Genomic DNA, 26,557 nt, shown 5'->3' with positions numbered 1-26,557 from the left:
TTCACTGTACACACAGCTGTGAATTTACCTGTTTCTCCTGGGCCAACACTTTGGCTATGAATCCTCTTAAAGTCACGTAAACTGCGTGTGCATCAGAGGACTCTTTTGGTTTAAATGTGACACATGTGGGAAAGGCTACTCCATGAGAATTTGAAAAGTGTGATTCATGTTCATAAATCACGTACTGAATTGTGGTTTTCTGAGGACACGGGGATTTCTGTTTCAACCTTCTAGGGTTCCTTATAGCAGACTGAAATGGAAATGGCAATTACACACCTCTCCCTGGAAGGCATCAGTAGCTGCAGCCTTTGTATGTTGTTCTTTTCTTATTTGGTGTTTAGGAGAGGCTGCCCAGCAGTGCTGCTTTTCCTTTGCCCTTGCTGTTGATGTGACTTCGGCTGAGCTGCAGCCCCGGATTATGCAGCATAAGCCTCCCTCTGCAGAGAAGCCCCAAATAAGGCCGAGAGAGCTTTACTGGAGGCTCTCTTTAAAGAGAAATGCTGGTTTGAATATCGATTAATCTAACGACTGAAAACGTGTTCTTTAAAAAAAAAATTAAAAAGCAATAGGAGAAATGTCCAAGTTTTTATGGCGATAAATTGACTGCCACTTAACGTAGGCACTCGACGCCTTCAGCGCCTGGAACAAGCGAGGCTCAGCCCGCGGCCGCTCCTCGCCCGCTGAGGGGAAAGCCGCCCGCCCGGGCTGCGTTTTCCCGATACCTTTCCCAGCGGTGACACCCCACCCCCGGCGGCACGCACCGCCCCTCGGGCCGCCGCCAGCTCCCCGCAGCGCGGGGCTCGCCGCTCCCGGTAAGACTTACGGGCAGGTGCGGGCCGGGGGGCCGCGCTGGGCGCGGTGTTTGAGAAGGCGCTCGCCTTCAGGAGCCGCCACGGGCGCAGCCCGCCGTGCCCGCGCGGCTCCGAGCGGCCGCACCGCAGCGCCTCGGCCGCCACCGCTCCCAAATGGCGGCGCCTGCAGGGGCGGGGGAGCGGGGAGGAGCGCTCCATCGGCAGCTCGGCGCTCGGCCGCCCGAGAGGAGGGCGGTGCGAGGAGGAAGGAGCCAGGCGCGGGGAAGGAGCCGAGCGGGTCGATGGGCGGCGGATAAATGTCTCGCTGGGTGCGGGGCCGCCATTTTAGATGAGGAACGAAACGAACGGCGCCGAGGGGAGATGAGCCCGGAGGCGGCGGCCGGGAGGGAGTGACATAGGTAGGGCGGCGCGGGGCCGCGAGCGGGGCGGAGGGGCTCGCTTCTCTCCGTTCTGCCCTTTCTCCCGGCTCTTCCTCGGTGCCGCCGCCGCCTGGAGCCGAGCCGCGGGCACGGCGCCGCGGGGAGAGGCGGCCGCTCGGCCCTGACGGGGCCCGGGGGGCGGCGGGGCCTCGGCCGTCCCCGTATCGCGGGGCCGGGGGGGCTCAGCCCCGAGAGCTGCGGCTGAGCGCCGGGGCTGGCGGCGGAGAAGGCGCCGAAAGGGGCGGGGGGAAGGGAGGAGAGGCGGCGGGGCGCGGGGGTCCCTCGGCCGCCGGGCGGGCCGGGCGCGGTGCGGCCTCCGCCTGTCAGCGCCCGGCTGCGGGGAGCGGCGGGCCCGGCGCTGCGTGCCTTCCGGCGCGGGGCTGGGGGCTGCCCGGGGCTTCGGGCCGTCACGGCGCCTCCTCGGCTCTCCGCGCCCCGGCACCGCCGGCAGCGGCTCGGTGTCCGCGCGCCGCTTCCTGCGGGGCTGCGGCCGCTCTGCGCCGGGATCCGCCGTTGGCCGAGTGGGAAATGGGGCCGTATGGCGGTAGCGTGACCGAGAGCGGCGTGAGCGGCTCGCTTGGGTTCGTTCGGATTCGGTTTAAAAAGAAGGACGTAAAAACCGGAGTGCGGTTGTTTTGGTTCCCGGTTCCCTCGAGTCGCCCCGCTGTTGCCATGCAGATGTGGTGCCGCTCTGTTCCCGGACTCTTTTATCTGCGGTTCAAATGTACACAGAAATAACCTCGCCAGCAGCAGCGCTCCTCCTGTCCCCTGCGCGCCCTGCCCGTGTCAGGTACAGCAACCTGCGTGGGATTTCCTTCCCAGCCTCTCGGGCACATCCGCGGGTGCAGGGACCTCACCTGGGGCTGTGAGGCCTCAGGCGCTGTAGTGGAATTGCTGTGGCACGACGTGTATCCGTCTGGGTGCTGCTGTGGGCTGCTGCAGGCACGCAGAGCAGGAAAGGACTGTGGTGCAGTAAGCCTTAAACTTCAGTCAAAATATTTGGAAGTGATTGTGTGCAAGAGACCTTTAGAGCTTTTAAAATCTGTCTACCTATTTCTTAAAGCTTCTGAAAGACCCCGATCCAAGCGCTGCCTGAGATTTCTTTGTTGGGTAACATCAGGTTATAACTGGAATGGATGTTCCATCCTTTAGCGCTTGTCTGCAGCGGAGGTGCAAAAGCAAAGATTGCAGTGATGAATAGGAGAGTTAAGTTCCGAGAAGTTTGGTTAGATCTGTTCTGGGGACGTTCATTAAGAATGGAAGTGACTTTCATTAATGTGTCTTAAGAATATTTTCCATAGGCAAGCCCTAAGGCTACAGTTAATCATAAAAATAAGTGTGGATCTGCATTTTATGCTTATGTAGTGGATGACTGATGAATACGGTAAGCAGTTCAATCTTAGATCATTAAATCAGCAGTGGACTGGCTTATTTGGGCCAGAGCAGCAGTGCTTCCAGAAATCTGGAATGTGTTTTCATGTGGTTTGTTGCCATGCTTAATATCTTCAGGACTGGACAATGTATTGTGCAACACTGCTGACAGACCTGTTCTGAAGAAAAAGCTGGAAGCGACAGGGAAAGTCTCTTTTTTTTCCAAAGAAGATATAAAACTATTTTTTTCTGTTTAATGCTTTTGCTGTGCATGTAAAAATTATCTTTTTTTTTTTTTTTTTTTTTTAAAGCAGCAACAAGGTCTGTTTGACTGACTTAAGGATTTGACTGCTGTCTCAGGGCCTGAACTTACTACAACTTATTAAAATAACTCCTATTTTATAAACCACAGACATGACCTACGGGAATGGTTGGTCAGCACTTCTTGGTGTGCTAGATCAGCACTGGTTTCTGCTGGGACATACGTGCCCCTCACTTTAGTTATTTGTCACATTTGCTGTTGAGAAACCGGGAGCTGAGGAAAAAAAACAAGTTTTCCCAGTTTTCTGCCTTTGGAAACAAATTAAGTGATATGGTAAGCTGTTAGTTCTACAGCTGTTGCAGGAGGTGGAAACCAAAAGCTGTTAGGTGAAATTGCTGTGACTAAAGAAGTCCTTAAGCAGTGAGTTTCAGATGGAGGAGTTGTGCTAATAAATTCATTTTTGTGTTACATACACGGAATGTTTAAATGACTTGAGCAAATGAGCTAAATTAAATATTTGTGTTTAATAGGCTATTATTTGTGTTTGGGTCTGTGTCACCTCTGTGCTCTGCCAGCGCTCCCTTCCATGAAACCTTCAGTCATTCCCTTCGCCACTGCTTTGCAGTACACCTGGCATCCCTTGCCATCCCCTTTTTGCTACTGCCATGCTGGAACCTCTCCAGATGTGTTCTCCGTGCTCCTTTGTGTCTCGCCTCCCTCCCGGCTGCCAGCAGGTTCCCTGCTTGGGTTCTGCCATGTGGGACGTGCTGTGAGGCTGGGGCTGCAGTGCTGGCAGGGGGAAACAGGAGGTTCCTCTGCAGCCTGGCCTCCTATTTCCATAGCCTGTGGGAGCTCTGTATTCCTGATGCCTCTACCTGCCTGCTTTGCTGAAATAAGCAAATAAACCCAAGAGCATTTGGAAGCGAGGAGGAAGGACAGTGGATGGCATAGTAACATAGGGCTGCTTGCTGAGGAAACAGGAGTGAAAATGTGCGTGCAGTTTGATTTCCAAAACTTGCATGTAGATGAAGCTTGAAAAAGATGAATAATTGGAAAGGGCAATTGGTTTTTAAGGAGTAAGCTCATGGACTGTCTTCCAAACCAAAAATGCAGAAATCTAAGGACTGTAATGAGAAATAGAGCTTCAGTTTCTCCTACAATACCAAACTGCATAAATCCAAATTACCTTTCTTTGAGGAAGTAACAAAAATATGTAAAGCAAGATTAAAACGTGATTTAACAAGCATTTTAAGCATGACTTCAGTAAGTGTAAGATAAATACATTTGTAAATGAGCAGCTGGCTTACATCAACATTGTACCAATTTGGTACGTAATTGCTCACACAAAAACCTTTGGTATTTTCTGATCTGAAATCTAGTCGTTGAAAGCAGCTTCTAAATTAGAAATTAATTGTAAGAAGAGTTGATATAACACTCGGAAATTGTGTCCAAATGCTGCTGCTACCTTTGTGGCAATTAACAGCTTTTTTTCTTTCTTTTTTTAATGATGAGTATGCACTCCATTACTGGTGTTGAGACAGCATGAAGCTCACCTCGCTTTGCATGGCTTTCTGTGCTGGCAATCCAGATGTGTGTTTGGTGTTGTTCGTCGCCTTTCTGAAAAGAAAGTCTGTTTGGGCCAAACTTGTGTGAATAATTCCCAGTGCTCTCTTGGCTCCTGCTGCATACACTATTTTTCTGTAAACAACAATTTTGCTTTGAAAAGCAGCTGGCATACGCGTATTCCTTTGGTGACTTGGATATTGTGTTTGTACTAGAAATGCCATCTATTTCACACAGGGCTGATTTTATCGCAGCACTGAGTGCTGACCTTTTGCAGTTTAATAGAATATAGTTATCTTGTGTACTGAGATGCTGCAATGATGTAGTAGATGGGGATAAACAAAACCCTTCTCAAGTCATTTGTAAACGAGTAAAGCGTTTTCTTGCTGTGCTTCGGAGCTAAGAGTTGTAAGTGACAGTAAACAGTGTTTACAGAAGTAAGCATTTTTTCAAGGCTTTTAACAGACACAGCGGGATGCGATTATTTGTTTTCCAAAGGTTTTTGCCTGCTGGTGGGGAATGTCAAGAATTAGAGCTAAGGCCGTAGTGTAGACATGGGTTCACGTGGAACTGTGCAGCAGTGAATCCTGCTCAGTGCATTTGTTTGCAGCTGCAGGTGTGTCTGCCTTCTGCGCATCCTGCTCACCGCGCTACGTGCAGCACAGCTCTCGCGTGGTTAAACCAAAGCCAATTGGTTTTAACTTCAGGCAAAAGAGTTTTGGAATTGCCTCACAGCCATCTTTGTGTGTGATGAGTGCGTGTCTCTGCTTTGTTTTCTTTGCAGTTCACCGAAAACCCTGCAGATGGGACCTGTATTTGCAGGTTTACTGATAGAACGCCGTTTTATTGTTCCTGGTTGCTCGCTGTGCTGTGGCTCTTTGCAGATGTTGCACCGATTGCTGTTTTCTCTCACCCCCTGCAGGATGTTGCTTCATTTTGGATTCAGCTTATGCTGCTGACGCTAAAATACTCATTTCTGACAAACGGCTGTCAAAAAGGTGTTAATTAATATTGCCTGCCAGCCGAAATATGTAGTATCGGTCAGGAGCAGTGGGACAGTGCGTATTTTTAGCTCCCGAGCTGGAGGGAGGTGGCCTCGCTAACTTGGAGCTGGGTGTGGCGTGGGGTTAACCATGTTAATTAAAGCTGGCTCAGAGGTTTAGACTTTAAAAAATGGCTCGGAGCCCCCAGCAGGGCGCTTTGTTACATAATTTCTTTCACAAGAGAACAAGCTGGAGTTCTGAGAATGGGTGTTTTGGCAGCAGGAGGCTGGAGAGGCACTAGTGAGCTGCAAGCTAGTGCCCTGCTGCAAGGAAGGTGTCTTTGGTGGTACCTTTGCAGGGCTAACGTTTTAGTACTTATTGAGAAACTTCAACATATGGCTAATCTGCCACTTCGTTTTCCTGTACTGTTTTGTTTTGGTTGTCAGTTGCTCCAGTACGTGTCTCTGTTGACTCCATCAGTAATTCAAACTGCTTTGTGTGTATTCTGCTTTCTTGTTCCGTTCTTGGTCATTTCTCCGTGTTTGCTCAGTCTGCTCGTGCTCTGAGTATTTTCTGGAGTGATCTTCCTGTCTGTGAGAATGCTTCTAAAGGCACTGCTCTTTTCACTTTCTGCACTCTCTTCCTATCTATGGAAAAAATTGTCTTCTGCCCCCCCCCCCCCCCCCCCCCCTCCCGAACACTGCTTGCTTGTTGGACAGACATATAAATTACCATCCTTTTTGCTTTAGTCCACAATTTTTGTTTAGAATAAATGACGTGTGATATGTTACACAAGAACTTCTTGGTGAATCTGAACGAAGTGCAGTGTAACAGGTGGGGGTGCAGATCCTCCCATCCAGTTGCATGGAATGGTTGTGGAAGTGAGATCTGCAGGAGTGCAGTGATGGTCCTGCAGAGCAGAGCAGCGCGTGGAGGGAGGACTGTTAGATTGGAAGCTTCAATGGTAGCAGCGCTGCTGAAAGAAAAAAGAAAGACTAGATCTTGTTTTAATGATTAAAAAAACAAATTCCTAACTCACTGCTATCAAAACTGCAACCAGAATTGCTAGTTTTGTAAATACACTGTAAAATAAAAAGCTTAATGTGAAGCTGAAAGAACCAGTGATAACCCTGAACCAGCTTCCAGCTGAAGGAGGTGCATTTTGATACACAGTACAACTTGATGTTTTTCGAGATTTGTTTTAGAAACTTTAAGCTGCTCTGAAAGTTGATCTTATTTGTAGGATGCAGCTCCAGCTTCACATTCGGTAAAACCTTTTTTCAGAATTCCAGAGGACCCGAATTTCCCTAGCAAGTTACTATCAGGTGAATATTTTCCTTATTTTAATAATCCCTGGTTTAATATGAACCCTTCAGGCCTAAACTATTTCATACTGATGCTACTGTGTGCGAATAGGAAACATTTTTTTAATTATAGCAGCAGCTTGAAGCTTAAGGTAAACTAAATAATTTGATATTCATTCCATCTTTATATAGTGGGGTAAAAGATGTGATAGTAATGTTGTAAGCCAATTCATGTCGTGTTTTTTGGGTTGGTTTTTTTTTTTTTTTTTTTTATCCTTTTCCAATCCCCCTTCAGAAAGCCATGTAAGCCACGTCCAGTCAGTTCCAATGTGTGGGTATGGACAGGCAGAAACCTGTTGGTCTTGTTGGAGATTGGAGGATGCTGGTTTCCCTTGCACCAATTAGAAAGCTGGGCAAGTCCAGTGGCTGGCTGACAGGAGCGTTTTCAAGCAAAGTAACTTTTCTATCTATTTGATCCCTGGTCTAGCAGTTCTAAATGTTCATGTTGTTGTGGATGTTGTCTTTACTTGCAAGCATGAAAAGGAATCTGTGGGTTTCAGGTGCTACAAAGTAGTTGTTCCAAGCTGGCTGGAAATGGGAGGTGTGTTCCCAGAAATTGGTCAAAATGAGGTTATTGGAGAATGGCAGCTAGGACGGCATAAGGTAGCTTCCAGAATGTGCTGCAGCCAAAAGAAACAACAGTGTGCAAGCCTCTAATTTTATGCTGACGTTTAACAGAAAATAAACTGTATTCTGAATTACATGATTCATCTGTGTTAAATGCTTTTAGAAGCAAGTATAAAGCTTGCAGAGGCAATACCAGCATGGTGAAACCATGTTTCAGTGATACAGTGGATTGATTTCACCTGAAAGTGAATTTTGGCCTTGCTCTTCTGTTTCTCCAACCTTCTGAGTTCTCTCGGTAAGTTGTTCACTGGCAATCAAGTGGTTATAAAAAGAGAGCCAGCTGATGTTGCAATCCAGGCAGTGGCCATATAGTGGAAAGACTCTCCTTTGGCATGTCCACGAGTGCTATTTTTACCTATTCCAGTAAGATCTGCCCTTGTGATGTTAAATTCCGTTACCTGGAATTATTCTGTTTTACAGGAGCACTGTATGCTCTGAAGAATTTTTTAATAAAATGATCAGGTGGATCAAGACTAAAATTCTCACGTTTGAAAGTATTGTTTCTCCCGTCACCACAAATAATATTTCTGCTCTAATTGTGATTCTTTAATTTCTGTTTGTGTATTTTATGGCAGGCAGGGGTTTGGTTTTGTTTTTCTGTTTTGGTTTCCTTTGTATAGTAAGTGTTTTGTCTATCTCATCTCTCACGTGGAAGCTTTAAATAAGCAATGTGATGTAAAAGACAAGCCCAGGAATAAGCGGGTTGGAGTTTTTTGTCGTAACTTCCAAAAACTCCAACTGATGTTAACTGAACTTGATATTCCTTCATCAAGGAACCCTATTGGGTTTCTTCATCCATTAGGAAAGGGGTTAATATTGTTTCTTGTTAGAGATGTCCAGCGCTGCTGGTGGCAGATTGCTGTACCTCCCCAACTGGTAATGAGAACCAGAGTAAGCAGCAAGAGTGGCATCAAAGTGTGGTTTGGCTGTAGAAGCATCACATGTAGAACATCACTTGTGCAAGGACTGCCTGAATCAAAAATAGTGAAATGTTTAACTTCTGTTTTTCTAACCTGAAATATTGTCCAGGTGTATGTTTTAAAACTTTCAGCAAAAAAAAAAAAAAAAAAAGACCTGAGAACACTGAAACACAAACCTATTGTTTCACAGTTCTGTTTGTGCCAAATTCTTGTTCTGCCTGTTTGTGAAATTAGGTGTACTTTTATAGCAGAATTCTTAATATTTCCAATGCAGTGTTTTGATACCAAAGTATGGTGCATGATGAACTTGTGCAAGTTCCATGTTCCTGTACAAAACACCTGCTTCCCTTGCTCCTTTTCTTGTCCTGCAGTATCTCAGGTGGAAATCCTGCAAGTAGGCACACTTCCTCCAGTATGCAGGCGTTTTCTTCTCCCTTAGTTTTGCCATTGTCTTAAGTAAACAATTCTACTTCTCACATTTAATCGAATCTCACATCTGCAGTAACAGCAGGTATTTTTGTCAATTCATTCACTACTTAATCTTGCCAGTTCTATTAGCAGATGTTCTCCTTTGATTTTCGTTTTCCGTGTTTCTCTTATCTGTCAAGTAAAGTACACAGCTTTACTCCCTTACAGCTGTTGCTTTGGGTACAGGTAGCAGTGCTGTACCTGCTCCTTCTTTAACCCATCACATGAATTTTATGCTATGTTTTCTCAATTTGTTATGGGATTTCTTTTTCTTCTGACTCATTCTGCAGTACAAGTTTTTAAGTTTTGTTTTGGTTTGTTTTTGTCTCAGACTTCTAACTAAATTTGAGGATCGTAACTGTACCCTTGTTTTTGTCTGCTAATTGCCAAGATATCCACTTAAAAGGTCTTCTGTAGTGTTTTGAGGATGTGTCTCTCTGGTCCTCTGATCTGCTCTGTTTTTCTGCCCCCCACATACTCTCTGGTCTTATTTTTTACACTGTATTCCTTAGTAATGTAATCTGTCTGGGGAAAAGAAGAAATCAACTCTAGATTCAGTATGGATTATTTCCTAAGTGTGTCATTATTGCTCACCAATTCTGTTAGAACTGTACAGCTCAGCTTTTTCTTTGGTGTGTGGCAGGCAGCGTGCCATGCCTTCTCCACACTCTCTGCTAAACCACAGAATGGTTTAGGTTAGAGGGGACTTAAAAATGACATAGTTCCAGTCCCTCTGCTATGGACAGGGTTGCCAGCCACTAGACAAAGCTGCCCAGGATCCCATCCTTGAATGCCTCCAGAGATGGGGCATCCACAATTTCTCTGGATGACATGTTACGGTGCTTTACCACCCTCTGAGGAAAATCTTTCTTCCCAGTATCTAACCGAAATCTCCCTTCTTTTAGTTTAAAGCCATTTCCTCTTGTCCTATCATTATCAGACTACAGAAAGTCAGTCACCCCTCTGCTTCTAAGTTCCTTTGTAGTACTGGAAGGTGGCACTGGGGTTTCCCTGGGGCTTTCTCTAAGCTAAACAAGCCCAACTCCCTCAACTTTTCATCATAGGAGGGAGAGGTGCTCCAGCAGGTACTGCCAGCCCTGATGGCTGTGTGACTGTGTCCCATCTTTGCCTTCTCTAGCATGAGATTTGTTCTGGAAATGGCTAAGTAGGATGGGAGCTGTGAGTTGGGAAGGCATTTTACTATTTACCTTCTAGTGAATGTTTTTGTAGATTTGACTCTTGCTTCTTAGCTTCATATTTTTAATCAAGATTTCTTCAGATTCCCTAAGAATTCTTTCTTTTACAGTTACAGTTGTACACAAGAGACAGCAATAACCTTAGAGGCTTAGCTTGTTACTTTTTTTTTTTGATTCAAGGTTTGATGGGACATTTGTGAATCAGCAAGGTGGTTGCATGTGTAACTAAGGGCCTAATGTCTGAGAAGGAAGTGTACAGTGTGTATTTCAGTGAGTTGCAGCTGTAAAAGATTTTTGTGGTGTTTCTTAAATAACTGTGAGTTTATACTGAGTTACTGTGGTGGTCGTGTAGTCTGGCCTTACACAGTGCATCTTCTTACACTGAAGTGTTGTGTAAAAAGTATAGAAGGCCATGAAAACTGCTAGTAGATGAAAGGTAAGGTAACTCTAATGTTGTAATTCATGAAATCATTGGTTGGCTGTTGACTTGGTGTGTTGTAGATGTGCTAGAGTTTGCATATTAAAGTGTTGTTTGTCTTGTCTTCCACAGATGATGCACTTCATCGTTTTGTCATAGGACTTCATTGACATAAAGGAAAACTAAAGGTACAAATCTCTGTCATGCCCTTCCTTCTTATCCTGCCTCATCCTTCCTTCCGGGTTCCATGGGTTATCCTCAGGGGAAGGGACACAAACGAGTTCTGTGCTTGTATTCCTTGACCATTACCAAAACTTGGTTTTAGTGTTTTGAAAAATTCCGTAACATTCATATGATGTCTACAGTTGTTTCAGTGTTTGCTTTATCAGAAGTGTATGTTTAACTTAAGCTCTTTCTTTAGTCAGCCTCTATGGGTATTTACTTTGCAGGGCAAAGCTCTTCCTCTGTTTGGAACTTCATTGATATTTTCTTCTAGATATGGTTTACCTTTCCACACAACTACGAATCTTTTGTGAATAATCCAGACCTCACGTTAAGTCAGGTCTGTGCCATTATCTTCCAAGTAGTGGGGTTTGCTTGTTTGGTTGTATTTTTATTTTTCCTGAGATTGTACCTCTGAAACACTTCAACTAGTAAAAACCCACACAAAGAACTGTAAATTTGTGGAAGTATTTAGTAAGATAATATAAGATAGGGTCGAATTGTAACATAATTTTTCTTTGCAGGCACTCAAGGCACTAAGTGTTTGAGATGTTCTAAGTAATTTTGCTTGTATACCACCTGTAATTTCTACTTAAGTTCAATTTTTATTTGCCGATTTTTTGCAGGTTTCTTTGCAAGTATCTGTGTTTTGGAAACAAGTCAAGCTGTCCAGGCATGTTGTAACTTAAATACTCAAGTGTTATCATGTTAGCTTTGGTTCACACTGCAGAAACTTACGTTAAAGTATTCCCAGGTGCATTTACTGGCTCTGAGGTACGAGGAGGAATAATTTGTACTTGTGTTGTAAGCTCACAGAACGTATCTTCAAGGTTCCTTTCAGACTTTTCTTGGCTACTGCCGCCCCTATTCCTCTCTGTCCCAGAGGCCTAGCCGCTCTCCACGCCCCCCAGATGGGATGGGGCAGGGAATCCCAAACTCGTGACAGGTTCCTTTGTTGTTTCTTTGTTCCATAAAATTGCTGCACTGATCTGCCTGTGGCACTGCTGGTTCTGGCACAGATCCCACATCCAGTGAAATACACTTAAAATTTAAAACTGGTCTGAGGACACTGGAATCTTGAATCTTTTGATCTTTTCATCCTCCTCCAACCGTCTGCTATTTTGTAGCCATTTTTAACAGCAGTCACAGTGTACTTGAACTGCATAACAATGCAAACATGTGTAGCTTGCATGACTATCACCTGTCAGTAGTTATTTAGTTAACCTCATCCTCAGGCTGTCTGTCTTTTCAGAAAACTGGTATTTATTTAAAGAACAGTTGTGGCATCCTCAGTGTTAATTCATTTACTACATGCAGCTGAAGAAGGAGAAAGCTGATAACTCTTTGTGCTGAAATTCTCCGTCACTTTTGTTCAATTCTCAAGAACTTGTGTGGGAAGGGCATTTGGTGGATTGCTGACATTTGAGTAACTTTTTCATCCTTGCTGCAAAGTGGATGAGTTCCAGGGAACTCTTAACACAGTTTGGGGCTTTCATCCGTACTTGAAACAATTCAAGCATGAGAAAGCTCAAAATGCAAATAGGCACATGTCTGAGAATGTGTGTACAGTTGATAGCAAGACTTGTGGGAAAAAATGCTTGTCCGAAGTCTGATTTGCCTGTGTAATGTGAATACCCCTGTAAACAGTCCTGCTTGTGCAGGGCAAGGTCCTCTTGGGTATCTGTCTGTTTCTCTACATCCTTTTCTGCTGGGAAGAAGGTAACATTATGGTGAAAAGCCAGTCTGAGTGTGACAGGAGTGTCATGTAATGCAATTCTGATACAATCAGGTAAAGTAAAGCATCGGTCAGTATGCTTTTTATTTCTAGAATGCACTTGAATTTACCAAATTTAAAAACTAAAGTCTTAAATATCACATTGGCTGCAATAATCTTTGTAATGTTGAAGGAACACCTTAAAACATTAAGTTGAGCCCCTCTCAATATTTATTAATTTTTATTATAAGATAAATGTTATAAGTGTTATAGGTCATTATACTTCAGGTAATGGCTGCTAAATCAGTTTAGGATTCTTTCTAGTACTAATGAATAGGCATCAAAAAAGAATGGAGGTTTTATGCCGTGCTGTAGGGTTTTGGTGCTTTGTTAGCAAGCTTTTTACCTAATGTAAGTTGGAAAAGATGTTGTGCTTTCGGTCATCTTGTTCCTTCATGGCTATTGTAATAAGTTTATTGGTTTTTGTTGTTGCTGGTTTGGTGTTTTTCTTTTTTTTTTTTTTGGGGGGGGGAATCCAAAGTCAGCAATTGTACTCAACTACAATTTCTAAAAGTTACGATTGAGTGCATGTAAACACCAGCTGTGTTTTTCTTTACCTGAGGTTGTTGCTGTGTGTGATGTTCTGTTAGGTACAGGCACTGTTCAGTGCTTCTGATTCTCTAACGAGGGAATCTGGATTTTTGTAAGGGAGCTTACAGAGCTTAGTTTGGACTTAATAGAAGTTTCACATGGGAAGAAATGGGTGACTGACAGCTTGACTGTGTGTGTGGAAAGCACAAGCCAAACAGATGGTAGCAGCACTTGGTTAGGAGAACTAGTCTGGAGCCATTGTAACTACCAGGAGGAGAGCAGCACAAAACAGCTGAAGGTGCAGATAGGTTTGGAGATAAGCACCTCATAGCCAGAGCTTGAAGTAGAACCTAAGAGCAGAAATGTCTTAAGAAAAGTGATTTCCTGCAAATTGGGTTAGAGGAAGATGGTTTGTTGTAGAGCTCCATGGTCTCTGAGTTACTGTACAAGCAGTACACTGCCTTTATTACTGTAGAGGGAATGCATGGTGTTTTGTATTTGTTTTAATCGTACTTCCAGAGGTGCAAATACTGTTTCAAAACATTTATGGCTTGTGCTCATTGAATGTTCTGCATTTTCCAGAAAAAAAAAAAAAAACAACACTTCAGGACTATAATATTGGAGTTGTATAGCTTCATTGATGTTTTCTAACCAAAATTTTAGTCTCAAAGTTTTTCTTAGATACAGGAAAGTATTTATCTTGCAAAGGTTTTATCTATCTGAAGGTATGTCAGCCTGAGTAGTAGTATTCCCTGCTGCTGGAAGTAGATCCCAGTGTTTGGAAAAATAAACAGTGAATAAAAACCTTTTTTCCTCCTTGAATACCTTACAGTTACAATAGCAAGAGAACGTTGGAATTGGTGATTATGAAATGGATGGTTCAGAGAAACAGAGATGCTGAAAAGATCAGAAAAAATGTTGCAGAAACATAGAAGGTTTGTATGTCATGGATCAGGGTTAGGAGGAAATACCCCAAACTTACAGGTGTGTGGAAGATGCACTGGAGTTCTTGCCATGATCTTAACTCTTGCCCCGTGCTTATATTTGCATGGATAACAACTTCGTTTGTTAGGAATAGGTCTATATTTATCCTCTGCTGGTATGTAAAGATAAATGTTTAGGAAGTACAGCCATGTATCACAACAGGTACTTGTTTGGTGCGGAGGGCTTGTTTGTTTGTTGCTGCTGTTCTGTGTTTTTTTCCCACAGCTCACCCAGGCAGTATTGAATCTGTTGGAAATCACTGTGAGGGGAGCTGAGGGAGGCCACGTTGAATATATTGATGATCTTTAGTCATGGTGATAAAAATTTTTCTCATAAGCATCTCTTAAAATGAAAACATTTGTTAGAATGCAGTTTTCAAACGAATTCTGCATTTTCTTCTCTGGTATTTTACCTTTGTATGCATATTTTGCTAAATGTGAACATGACCATTAATTGTTCACGTGGGAAAGACAGGCACAGTTGTGTGTGTTTGTTGGGAGGCAGAACTGGATTTATGTTTTCTTTAAAAGCTCTTGGAGTCTCTTCCAGAAATAAAGGAAAGGGCAAGGCACTTCACTTAGTATACAGAGGGGGCTGTGCTTTGTGTCTTGTGAGCTTTCAGCCTTCTCTTGTAGCAGGCAGCACTCCTCGAGGAGATGGACCCAGATTCTCAACAGTTCAGACTAAACACTTCTGGTGGTCATGGAAAAATTAAAGTAACTTTAAAGTATTTTGGGGATTTGCTTCGTAGATGGTGAAGACAGGATTTTGATTTGACTTCACGCTGGTGAAATACATTTAACTGTTGATCTTTGTTGCTTCTCCTAGCTTTCCCAATCAAAGGATATCTTTCTTTTTATTCTCCAAACGTGATTACTCTATGCAGGTAGATTGTCTATAGTTTCTAATAGTTCTTAATTTTTAGTACTGATTTTTATTATATCAAGCAGACAGATTGAGGAAAATGTGGCTTTTGCAGTAATTAAACCACAAGTTTTTGTTCAGGCTGTGTTTAGGACGGGATTAAATTTTTCTAATGACATTGTTGGTGGAGAGTATTGGTAAAGCTTAGATAGATGAAAGTAGATACACTGCTCTGTAATGGCATTTTGGATGAGGGAAGAAAAAAGCTTCTGAAGTGTATTAGATTTTAGAGTGCTTATCACTGGTGAGATTGTTCTGCCTAATCTGGTTTAGAAATGAAGCCTAGGACTATTCATTCAGTCATTTTTAGGAATTTGTTACTGCCCGGTACATGCATGGCACAGCAGTTTATTGTGTTTGCTTTTAATGTGTGTACAAATGGCTGTCACCTTGCAAAGAGTACTGGTTAAAAGTGCAGTCTGGATCATAGTGTGTAGTATATCTGTGGGAGGTACGGGAATAATAGCAGATTTTTTCTATTAGAGTGTTTAAAATGAGATTTATCACTATTGGTATTCTAGTGGTAGTGGACCTAGAAGGAGATCAGTTTGCTCATACTTTAATATCTTAAAATATTACTTGAATGCTGCTGTTGGAGTTCTTCAGTTGTAGACAGACTGTAGTAATTTTGATGAAGAGTAGCTGGAACAAAAATCTAACATTCAGCTGGCAATGGATCATTGGACATAGTGCAAGCCTTAATAATGGGTAATATTATGTCTCTGAAACATGTTTTTAATTCATTTAAAAGAAGAAAAACTAGTTTTTGCTGGAATAGACATAAACTTGGAATTACGTATTTGTGAAGGCATTGTTGTGAAATCCTCTTATATTTTAAATTAAATTTCTCTTGGAACATATCAGACATCTCTTCACTGAAATGGACTGGTGTGGACCTTGGGAGAGTTTGAGGAAAATTAATTTAGTTTCAGTAGAAATGTATTTCATCAGATAGTGGTTGGAGTTGAAGATCCAAAATGAATAAATAAATGAGTGCTAGGGCACAGGGTATGGGACACTAGAAGGTAAGCAGTGCTTGCATGTGTCTCATGTAATGAGGTGACCAGAAATGGAGCCCAGCCACGTCCTGTGAAGCTGTATGTCTGCTGTTGTGCATGCTGTTGTGTTCAGTTAAGAACTAGAGTCTGTGTGCATGTTTTGTGTGATTGTATATTTGTTACCAGTTCAGAGCTGGTACACAGTTACCATGTTTGTGTCTTACTGGTATGCATGCAGTGAGCTGTTTGAATTCAGTGTTTTTGTTTTGTACCTTTGCTTTTAAAATATATAATTTTCTGAGCTGGCTTTCTTTACCCTAGAGGGCAGTGGAAAGGTATAAGTAATTCATAAATTACTTCTTAAGGAATAGCTGAATTGTCTGTCCCTGATCTTCCAAAATAGTTTAGAATAAGATCAGAGACTATTTGAGAAGTGAAGGTGTCTAGGAGTGGCCCATGTGGTATCAGAATGCAAGTCTAGACTAAACCCTCCATTAATCCAAGAAAAAAAAGACATCAAGAAAACAAAGTTACAAGGGCTCACCAGTTCTCTCTTCACGAGGTCTTTCTTCAAAAACTGTAAGCTTGTCCTCTCCAGTGGGAAAGTTCCACCTCTACAGCCATACCACCAACATCCACCTCTGACACCATGGGCCGACATAGGCATTGCTTTCGGAGCAGCCCTTGTGTATTTGTGGGAATTGCTGGTTAGTAACTCCTCAGAGAGTGCCACAGTCTGAAGAGAAGTGTTTGGAAAGCTTCATTTCCTTGAGCAGAACAGTTACTTAAGAGAAAGGTCCTAGGAAAGCAAAGGCCGTGGTGTGTGATCAGAGATACTGCTGATATTTGCCTTGTACAGAAGGCTGACAGCAGCTGATCTTGAGCCTGCTGTGTACTTGCAATTACAAAAACAATTTCTTTGGTTTCTCTGAGTAGGCCTTTGTGTAGTGTGCAGTAGGCCTCTCATTTGGATGAGAGAACTCTGTTAAGAGTGGGAAAGTATCTTTCTTATGGTATGAAATGTAGCTTTCATCAAGATACAAGTTTGAATGTTTTGTTATTTCCTGTTTTCACTGAATTCTTCAGGAAATGTTGGCAGCAAGTCAAAATATTAAATGTATAGGCTATAATGTTACATTGTGGTCAACTTACTTTCATAATAGCAGTAGCAACAAGGAGTCTAGTTGGACTGGATGATCTTGGAGATCTTTTCCACCCTTGGTGATATGATTCTGTACAGTATTTAGACATCTGAAATGAAGTATTAGGTAAGTTAAGAGGAGGACAGAGGACAGACTTGACTGGTTTCCATGCTGATAGCCTTACCTATCAATTTATCTCCACTCCTTTTATTGTTACCATCTAATTGGTATTCTCAGGGCTGTTTATATGCATAATGTGGCTGTTGCAACTGCACGTAACTTTTTCACCTTTCTGTTTCACATCTACAAAAATACATTCGAATTCTAGATCACTGTGCTGGTGCTTGGTTGTATATGCAGAAGTCTATTGTATTCCTCACTTCTGTCTCCCATTTTCCCTCCTTTTTTCAGAGGTTCAGTTTTTCCATTTCTCTTTTTCCCTTTTACATCAAGTATAAAACTTACGTTCATTTATGTGTCATTTACATTCCATAGATTAAAAAAAAAATGATAATTTCAACAATCTAAATCTTATTAGAGGTTGGTTAGAAATTGAATTTTAAATGTTACTGATATTTTAAACAATGTCCAGAACCTTTGTGCTACTGGACCTGGAGAGCTGACAGCATTGACTGAGGGATGACACAAGTTGGCAAGAAGGAGAAGATGTCTGCGTTCATTGTATGAATTGTTGATGAAAGAAATGTTCACAAACTAACTCGTAAGGTCCCTTTGTAGCACAGAGTATAAAAGGCCATAGTGTGGAATGGAGGGTGGAGGTGTGCTGTTCTTAATATGCATATGGAGATAGGTGATGTGGTTTTGGAAAAGACAGGACATTTCATGGGATAGTTGTCAGGCAGATGGATGGAGGCCTTAGAAGTGAAATGGTGAGCAAAAGACCTTTTAGTTATCCACCTGGAACTTTACCACAGTGGCTTTTTCTTTGTGAGGATGTGAAAGAAAACCTTCTTGTTACAGTTATAGTGACTTCTTGCAGCTCAGCGCTTCTGGAGGACCAGGAGCTTCAGGGCAGAACTGGACAGGGCCGTCTGGTTTGGATTGTGGAGACCAGTTCACAATTAGTGCTTACGCAGTTCTTGAGCAGATTGGACTGATAGTCATTCACACATTCACACTTTCCTGCAGTTTTGCCCATACTCAGCCTGCAGTCTTCTAGCAGAACAAGTGCTCACTTGACCCTGTGGGTGAGCCACTTCCAGTTTTTTCACTGAAAAGGTTTCTTACTAACTTAGATTAATTCAATTATCTTCAAATTCAGGAAGTAGTACCACTGTTACAATATCGGTCATAGAGCCACTATCACTGTGGTGTTGCTGGAACCTTTTCAGACTTTCCAGCTCTCAGGCTCTGGGCAGCCTGGTCTGGTTGTTGGTGACCCTGCCCACAGCAGGAGGTTTGAAACTAGATGATCATTATGGTCCTTTTCAACCAAGGCCATTTCACGATTCTATGACTGTTGCCTAGTTTATGACATCCCCTCATCTTGCTTGCTAGTGTTTTGAGGCTGTGGACTGTAAGAACTTGCCAGGAAATGCCAGTAGGATGTGACAAACATGGAGGTGCTAAAAACACACCACAGAAATATGCTTTTGAGAGATTATGGCAAAATCTTGTATGCGGTCTTTTGGGAAGGGAAATTACTTGTAGGCCATAAAATGGCACCAAAATTTTGACATTCCTTTCTGTCTGATAGGGTTTCACTGAAATATGAAACAGAAACCTGATATTCCTATTAATATTTTTAGCAGTATCACATAGAGTGGATTCATTACGTAAGTTCAAAGATGCCTAAAGAATGAGGTAGGTAGCAGAGAGTGGCTGGATGATTTTTTTTTTCTTCTTCTATTGCAAAATCTGTGTGCAATGGTAGGTGCTTCACATGAACCAACCCTTTTTTAAGGTTGTTATGTTTCATTTTTAAACGCTTGTCAGATTTGGCTTCAGATCTTTAGCAGTACTGAGTGCTTATGAATCTAGTGAAGGCTTTTTGGAGTTGTGCTTTGAGTGTAACACTTCTAAATTCAAGTTTATCCTTCTGGGCATCTCCAAATGGGCACTTAATACTAGTGAGAAATTTTTCTGTGAATTCTATTGCTTTATCTCTTCAGTTGAAGAAAACAGAAAGGATGTGAGGAAATGGATGGGAGTGTTCAAATAATCTGTGGGTTGGAGATTCGTGATCCCTGAGGTCCCTTCCAACCCTGGCCATTCTGTGATTCTGTGTAATTTACAACAGAGAAAGCACAGCATGAAGTGAGACACATTAGAAACTGATTGGTTCTCAGTAAAGGAGTTTTTGGTGTTATGCACTGATTTTTTTTTTTTTTTTTGGTATCTGGGGAACAGTGTAGGTCTGTCAGTCTATTCCTTTCCTGTACCATAAGGGGACAGAACTGCAGTTGCTTGGAAGGCCTTTATTTTGGCACTTCCTGACTAATGTGTTTTTTGACTTAGCAGGCTTCATATGACTTTCTTTCCCTTTCACAGAGGTGATCAGGAATGTAGGCAGTGTGCAGAAGTCACTAAAGGCAAATCTGGAGTTAATCTACTAACTTGGCACTTGCGCTGGGCAGTTCTAAGCATTGAGTTTGCAGGGGTTTACAGAGAGATGCGGATTTATGAGGGAGAATAAACTACTAAGCTTATTTGCGTTATTCTATTATTATTTTCTTTCTGAAAGCTTAGTAGACAATCTGGCCACTTAGAAATTTATCAAGGATTTCATTTCAGATTTCAAAACTTGTTTCTGACTTTGCTTACTTTTTGAAAAAGATTTGGAAAAAGATTTGAAGTTAAATAATTTTGGAGCAAACAAACAAAACCCAAACCACAGAACAGAAAGGCACCCAAACCAGTCCCTTGACATCACTGATAAAAATAGGGTTTCTTCATTGCTTTTTGTTACAATTTCTGTTGCGCCGCTTTTTCTTTCTGAAAATACAGGTATGCTAATGCTTACAGCCGTATCTGGCATACAGGACTATTCTTTTGGCCTGCAGCTAGCATCAAACCACCTGCAAGTGCTGACTGTCTAAACTAAGATGATGGTAACGAGCTGCTGTGACAACTAGAGGTGCAGTGAGAATGGAATTGCATACATATACAGATAGATCTGTGCAGAAATCCAGTGCTGTCAAAACTCAGGCTGACTTCACAGATGTGGGTGAACTGTACTGTGTATGTGTAGGTTGAACATGTCACGAGGGAAGAGGCAGTGCAGTCCTCAGATACCTCTGAAAAGAGATGGTGAGGTCTGCTGTGCCAAGAAGATTAAATAGCTCTTCATAGTGAACGATGCTGTAATTTTCCCTCTAATTTTGTTGTTTCCTTAGACTGCATCCATGGAGCACATTCAGGGAGCTTGGAAGACTATCAGTAACGGTTTTGGACTCAAGGATTCTGTCTTTGATGGCCCAAACTGCATTTCACCAACCATTGTCCAGCAGTTTGGTTATCAGCGCCGAGCATCTGATGATGGCAAAATATCAGATACTTCTAAAACCAGTAATACCATTCGAGTTTTCTTGCCCAACAAGCAACGTACAGTGGTAAGTCTGTGTTACCTTCATGGAAGAATTGTGCTACTGTTTGCATCGCTAATGTTATGATGTTTATTTTTACTATAGAAATGCCAAGCTTCACAAAACCTTACTTGTGTTTTTGAATATGTTGTCATCAATTTTCCAATTCTTGAGGACACACATTGTAAGCTGTATGGCTGTATTTTGAGACCTAGTATTTCTCTACCATGCTGCTGTATTTTTCCATTGTGCATGAGCAAGATAGGTTGATTATATATTCAACATTAAAAGATGGTATTTGGCTGATGTAAACAGTGATGTCTGTGTGTAGTATCACTTAGTCATTTCTATCACTGTTGTATTCACTTGAAGTATGCCCACAGGGAAGCATGGTAGTGAGTGTTTCCTCAAGAAGCTTCACTTCTGTGAGATTTCCCAGAGCTGAATACACCAATAATAACTAAAATCTTGATCAGAGCTCTCTAGAATCTAAATTAAGTCTTTATTTTTTAAACTCAGTATTTCTATTTTCCTGCATTTCTATTGTTTTTGTAGCCTACCTGTGTATATGAGCTTTGTACAGATTTGTTTTACAGAAACTTAGAAGCTGTAAGAAGTGAAAGTAATAAAATGGCCTTAAAACTTCCTTTGTCTAAGTGCACAGTAGCAGAAAACATGCCTGCCTGACAGGTTGGCTTCATGTGCAGTGACTTAAATTGGAGGGCACAGAAGTTCGTCGTTACATAATTTGGACACTTATTTATTTGTTAACTTTAAAAGTCATCAGTTGCAGAAAGGGGAGAGGGCATACCTTTTTTTCTCCAAAGAAGCTTAAACGAGTGATACCGTCACGCAGTACATGTTTTTTCCTTTGGACACAGGTAAATGTGCGAAATGGGATGACCTTACATGATTGTCTCATGAAGGCACTTAAAGTAAGAGGTCTGCAGCCAGAATGCTGTGCAGTTTTTCGTCTTGTTACTGAACCAAAAGGGTAAGAGTCCATAATGTTATACATGAAACTGTCATCTAGAGAATTTAAAAATCTTGTTTCTAGAGTAGTGGCAGTAATGCTTTCTTTCCCTTTTTTGCTAATTTCTTTTGAAAATGCGGATTGTGAACACTTCTATGTTGCTTTCTTTACCCTCTGCTAGGGCAGATCCTTAAGCTTCCTGGGTATTACTTTTCTTTAACGTTTTCTAAGTATTAAATGTGTTCAGAATGAGGGGTACATGCAAGTGCTTGTTGCATCTTTAAGTTTTTCTCATACTCTCTTTGAAATGAAGTGATATGCCTTCGTATCGGAGGTGCACTTCTCATTCTGCATTTGCAGTTTAGAAACTTCAGTTCTAGTGGTTCTTGGCCAAGTTAAATGAAGATCTCCTCTGTGATCAATTTTAAGAGCATTCCTCTACAAATTTTCAATATTTGGATTTAAAATCTCACTTCAGGTATTCCTTATTTTTTGTAGGACCGGGGATGCTGCTATTAAATACCAAATGATTCTTTTACAAGCTGAGGGAGTGAAGGTATCTCATGGAGTTAATACATTTAACTTCACACCTCGAAAGGCGTGGGCTTAATGCTCCTGTAAGCCTCAGTCACAAGGCAATCATTTGTGGTTTCACAGCTCTGTATAACTGAGTCCATTCTGAGGTCACAAGTAACTTCAGTGCTGAAGCACGTAATACAGTTTCCATGTCACTAAGTCATAATTCATAATTTTTTGTTCTGTTTTTGTAGCTCCTAGGTTGATTATTTCAAATAATCCATACATTCAAATGACTTGTTTAAAACAAGAGTTGAATTGCTATGGCTTAAAGTCACTTCTTATTTTTTTATGTTAAGTATATTGAACTGCAGATCACTATAAGAGGTTAGCTGTGCTTTTTTGTTTGTTTTCAGTTTACTCAAGAAAGCTCACAAAACATAGATCACTGATTAGATGCAACTTCTCATCTCCTAAGTAAATCTGTCCTGCCCACTTTTTCTTTCTTTCAGTAAAAAAGTGCGTTTGGATTGGAACACTGATGCTGCCTCCTTGATTGGTGAGGAACTGCAGGTGGACTTTCTTGATCATGTTCCACTCACTACACACAATTTTGTAAGCTTCTCTCCTCTTGTGTATTTTGAAATAAATGTTATTAGTTAAACTACATACTCAGTCAAGGGATGTTATAGGAATATAAAGTCCTTCTAGCTCTGTAAACATGGGGGTTGGAATTTCAGAAGTAATGCTTTGTTTCTTCCTCCCCACTGCTCCCCATTAATTTAATTGGCTAAATATCTATTGACAATGGAGTGTCAGAATTTTATTTATATTTCACATTTCTAGATGTCAGAGACTTGAGAAGCTCACTTTTACACCATCAACACCCTGATCAACATTTTTATTAGTTGGGATTATATAAAGATATATTTCTGTAACTATTATATTAAGATATCAGGTCTTTAGAGTTCAGAATTGGGAGGTGACTTGCATTTTTAGTGTTTATCTGATTAAATAAAAAAACATTGGATAAACTCAGTAGCCTTATGGTTCTGTTGGCAATTGTACTGAATATGTAAAGGTGGTGTTAATTCTGCAAGGTCTTGAGGTTGCTTTGAGAGCTGAAGCTGCCTGGTAATTTGACAGTATTTCTTGGGGGGGAAATACAAGATTTGCTCAAAATAGAGCAAATTAATAGAGCTAATAAATACTTTTAGGCCTTCACATATGTAGAGGAAGAAGCAATCAAGGTTACAGATAAGTAGATGATGGAGGCTGTTATTTGTTTGCTAATTTAAACAGAGATAGTGTCCAACTGTTAAGAGTTTCACCTTCTGTTATTTTGTTTTCCACGTGAATGAACTGATTCTGGTTTGCAGCCTGTTTTGTTGTTTTGCTCTAGAAGTATATTGTGCAAAGTGATTGTCACTTGCATCAGTTAGAAAGCCTAGGATTGAGTTGCAGTAATGGAGAATAGCAGTATTAGAAAAATACAAATAAAATTGTCTGCAATTTCTTACAAAGCCTAATATTTTGCTCTAGAACTGGAGGAAATTCAGACGTACAGCCGTTGTGTATGGTAGTGTTCCTTTGGAGGAGGAAAGCCTTTCATCCATTTTAACGAATTTTTTCAAATTTCAGAAACTTCAAAAATGTTAGATGATTTTGAAAAATGGAATTTCCTTAAACTGCTTTATATCCTAAGAAAATGATTTCTTATGTTAGGGTTATTGGTTACCTATGGGCTCACAACAGATACTGTGATGAATAAAGAAAAAGGCATGGTTCTTATGGTCTGATCCCCCTTCACTTCTGATGATACCAACTAGACAAAAAAACAAAAACAAACAAACAAAAAACCAATTCCCATCAACTCTGTCACCTTACCAAGTGTAAGGTGTTGCTTTTGAGTCTGATGGAACAGATAACTTTACATGGCTTTTTCTTTTCATTTTAAATGATTAGACAAGCAGTACACAAATTATCTGTAAGCTTTTCCAGGTTTCCAGCCAAACAAGAAACACGTACAAGAAAACTTGTGTAACTTTACGTTAAGTAACATCTTGGGGGCACTGATAATATTTTGTTATTGTTTTCACTTATGTCAAGCTCTAAAGATGTTCATCTTAGCTAATTAAGAGAATCTTGCATTTTCTAGGCTCGGAAGACATTTCTAAAGCTTGCTTTCTGTGACATCTGCCAGAAGTTCCTCCTAAATGGGTTTCGGTGTCAGACATGCGGTTATAAATTCCACGAGCACTGCAGCACTAAAGTTCCAACCATGTGTGTCGACTGGAGCAATATCAGGCAACTCTTGTAAGGACTGTTCCTTTCTAATAGCAATAGTAGCTCTCTTGGGCTCTGGTTGTTGTTCTTTGTTTTTAAAATCTTACCGTAGAGATGATTTGGATTTTTGGAAGGTGTAATCACATTCATCAGTTTACGGAACCCATGTATTGATTTCATAAAGCAGCCAGCAATGACTGTCTGTTCCCAGGTGAAGAAGGCCAATTGCGTGCATTTTGTTAGTGCTGTGAATTTCAGTATTTTCCAACAGACAAACGAATATACTGAATGATCAGGCAGGTGCTATAATGCCCTTCTGATTCAGCATGGGAAGGCATCCTAATTCCTCTTTTATAATACTTCAGTTATAAGAAAAAAAATTCACGACTCAGTTGTTTTTACCTATTGAAAAGATGAATGTTTCAGGAGTATCAGTGCTTTTGATAGGCCACTGAAAATGAATGGAATGGTGAGAAAACTGATGACGGATAATACTTAGAAAATATTGATTAGAAAAAATTGAAAATTGCTGTTAGAAACCTATGAATGAGTTGGTATCTTTACTAGTGATTGTATTATTATTTTTTTTAATAGCTGAATTTGGACATGTAGTTAAACGAATGAGCAATCAGAATTAGGATGATTGCGTCACTTGATGCTACCAGCGTTCAATAAAAATTAAAAAATGTTAGTCTCAAATATCCTGTTGAGAAAGTCTGAAATCTTGCAGATTTGTATCTGAAGTCTTAATTTTAGTAAGAACACGTGAAAATTCTCTGTAAGAGTCTGATGATATAGTTTTTAGTTGTACCATACAGAGAAAAAACGTTACGCAAATACAGGAACTGGGGACGTGTTCATGCAGAGCAAAAGCCCTTTAAATTCTCAGTCTTAAGAGCATTGTACAGGAGGTAGTGTAGCAGTTGAAATTGTAATTGTTTTTGTTGATATTTCAGATTGTTCCCAAATTCAAATATCAGTGACAGTGGTGTCCCTGCACTACCTCCCTTGACAATGAGACGGATGCGGGAGTCTGTCTCCCGGATACCTGTTAGGTAAGCTAGTATTTCCTGTCATTTCTCTTTTGGGAAATACACTTGTTTAAAAACAAAAAAACCCATGCTCCCAACTCCTTGAAAGTAGAAGAATATAGAAGGTTGAGATAAATGTGCAAGAAGGCAGCAGCGCTTCATCATAGAAAATATCTAGCGTCATTTCTTACAGCTTCAAGCAAAGCATCAATTGTGGAATGTATGTTTTTAAATTTTAGTCTGAAGATTTTAAGTGAGGATATTAAAAGTTTTGTGGAGACCTCTGTTTACCTGTCTAAGAAGAATTGCTATTGTGTGAATTTTATTTCATCTGATCACATAGCATACATGTAAGGGTTTGTAGCTTGCTTTTTTTTTTTTGCGTGAGTCACATGCATAAGCTTGTGCATAACATCCTAAATTATGACTGTAGGTAAGAGATTAAAGAAAACAGTGGAAATAGAAAGCAAGCTCACTTTACAGAAAGTCCTGAGACCTGATTAGTAAGAACATTCCTGCAGTTTTAATGCTAGAATATAAATCACTTTCCTTCCAAAGCAGCCTGTCTTCTGATGATAATTTGTGCCTGTATTCTTTTCCTTGAAATTCTAGAGGCTGGAGAGGGCAGGCCATCTTTTGTTTTTTCTACATCCCTTTGAAAAATGTTGACCTGTTCAGGAATGAGGCACAGAGCACGTAGCTGACTTGCAAATGGTTCTATTTATTTATTTATTTTACTGGGAACTACATCAGTAATTGATCTTACGTTTGTTCTTTTTGCCATGTTATTCTATTTCTAGTGTTACTGCACAATGACTTATTGATTAGTTAGCTGGTTGTTTTTGAGAAGGCTTTCTGGTTTTGGTTAAGCTATTTGTGTTATTTGGGATAAGTGGAGTTTGATTAACCTTAGCTGTGATTTATAATTCTTTGCTGAACTGGATTTTATTGTTGGCCTCCTACTAACTGCTGTTGGGTTTCATGACTTCCTTGCTGGCTGTTCTGTGTGAGAAGTTGAACAGTCTTGCAAACTTCAAAAACTCAGGGCTTAGCAATAAAAAAGTACCTTTCAGGCTATTCACTTAATAAGATTGAAATGAGAGGTTTAAATTTAACTGTTTGAATTAATTAATCCAGCAGAGCCTGTAATTTATCAATATATTAAATATGATTTAATGAGGAATGAGGTGAACTGTGGCACGTTTTATAATGGCAGAAGTAGATTTAA

General features: G+C 41.1%; 1 protein-coding gene across 6 annotated transcripts in view; it reads left to right on the top strand.

The window, feature by feature from the left end:
- The first annotated feature begins 726 nt into the window (after window positions 1-726).
- The window catches only part of RAF1 (Raf-1 proto-oncogene, serine/threonine kinase), a 40,842-nt gene continuing 15,011 nt past the window's right edge, over window positions 727-26,557 (top strand). For 2 of the 6 annotated variants that reach the window (XM_031608873.2, XM_090148088.1), the window contains exons 1-7: window positions 991-1,210; window positions 10,536-10,591; window positions 20,335-20,550; window positions 21,405-21,517; window positions 22,525-22,627; window positions 24,171-24,328; window positions 25,255-25,353. In XM_031608873.2, the coding sequence (XP_031464733.1) occupies window positions 20,344-20,550; window positions 21,405-21,517; window positions 22,525-22,627; window positions 24,171-24,328; window positions 25,255-25,353 (680 nt within the window). In that variant the 5' untranslated portion in view covers window positions 991-1,210; window positions 10,536-10,591; window positions 20,335-20,343. Of the gene's footprint in view, window positions 813-990; window positions 1,211-10,535; window positions 10,592-20,334; window positions 20,551-21,404; window positions 21,518-22,524; window positions 22,628-24,170; window positions 24,329-25,254; window positions 25,354-26,557 lie in introns of those variants that run through there. The other 4 variants (XM_031608894.2, XM_090148091.1, XM_090148089.1 and 1 more) reach the window with 3 other exon arrangements.

Source organism: Phasianus colchicus, chromosome 11, assembly GCF_987193195.1.
Source record: "Phasianus colchicus chromosome 11, bPhaCol1.hap1.1, whole genome shotgun sequence".
NCBI classification, from domain to species: Eukaryota; Metazoa; Chordata; class Aves; order Galliformes; family Phasianidae; genus Phasianus; species Phasianus colchicus.
This window is presented reverse-complemented; position numbering and strand designations above follow the sequence as displayed.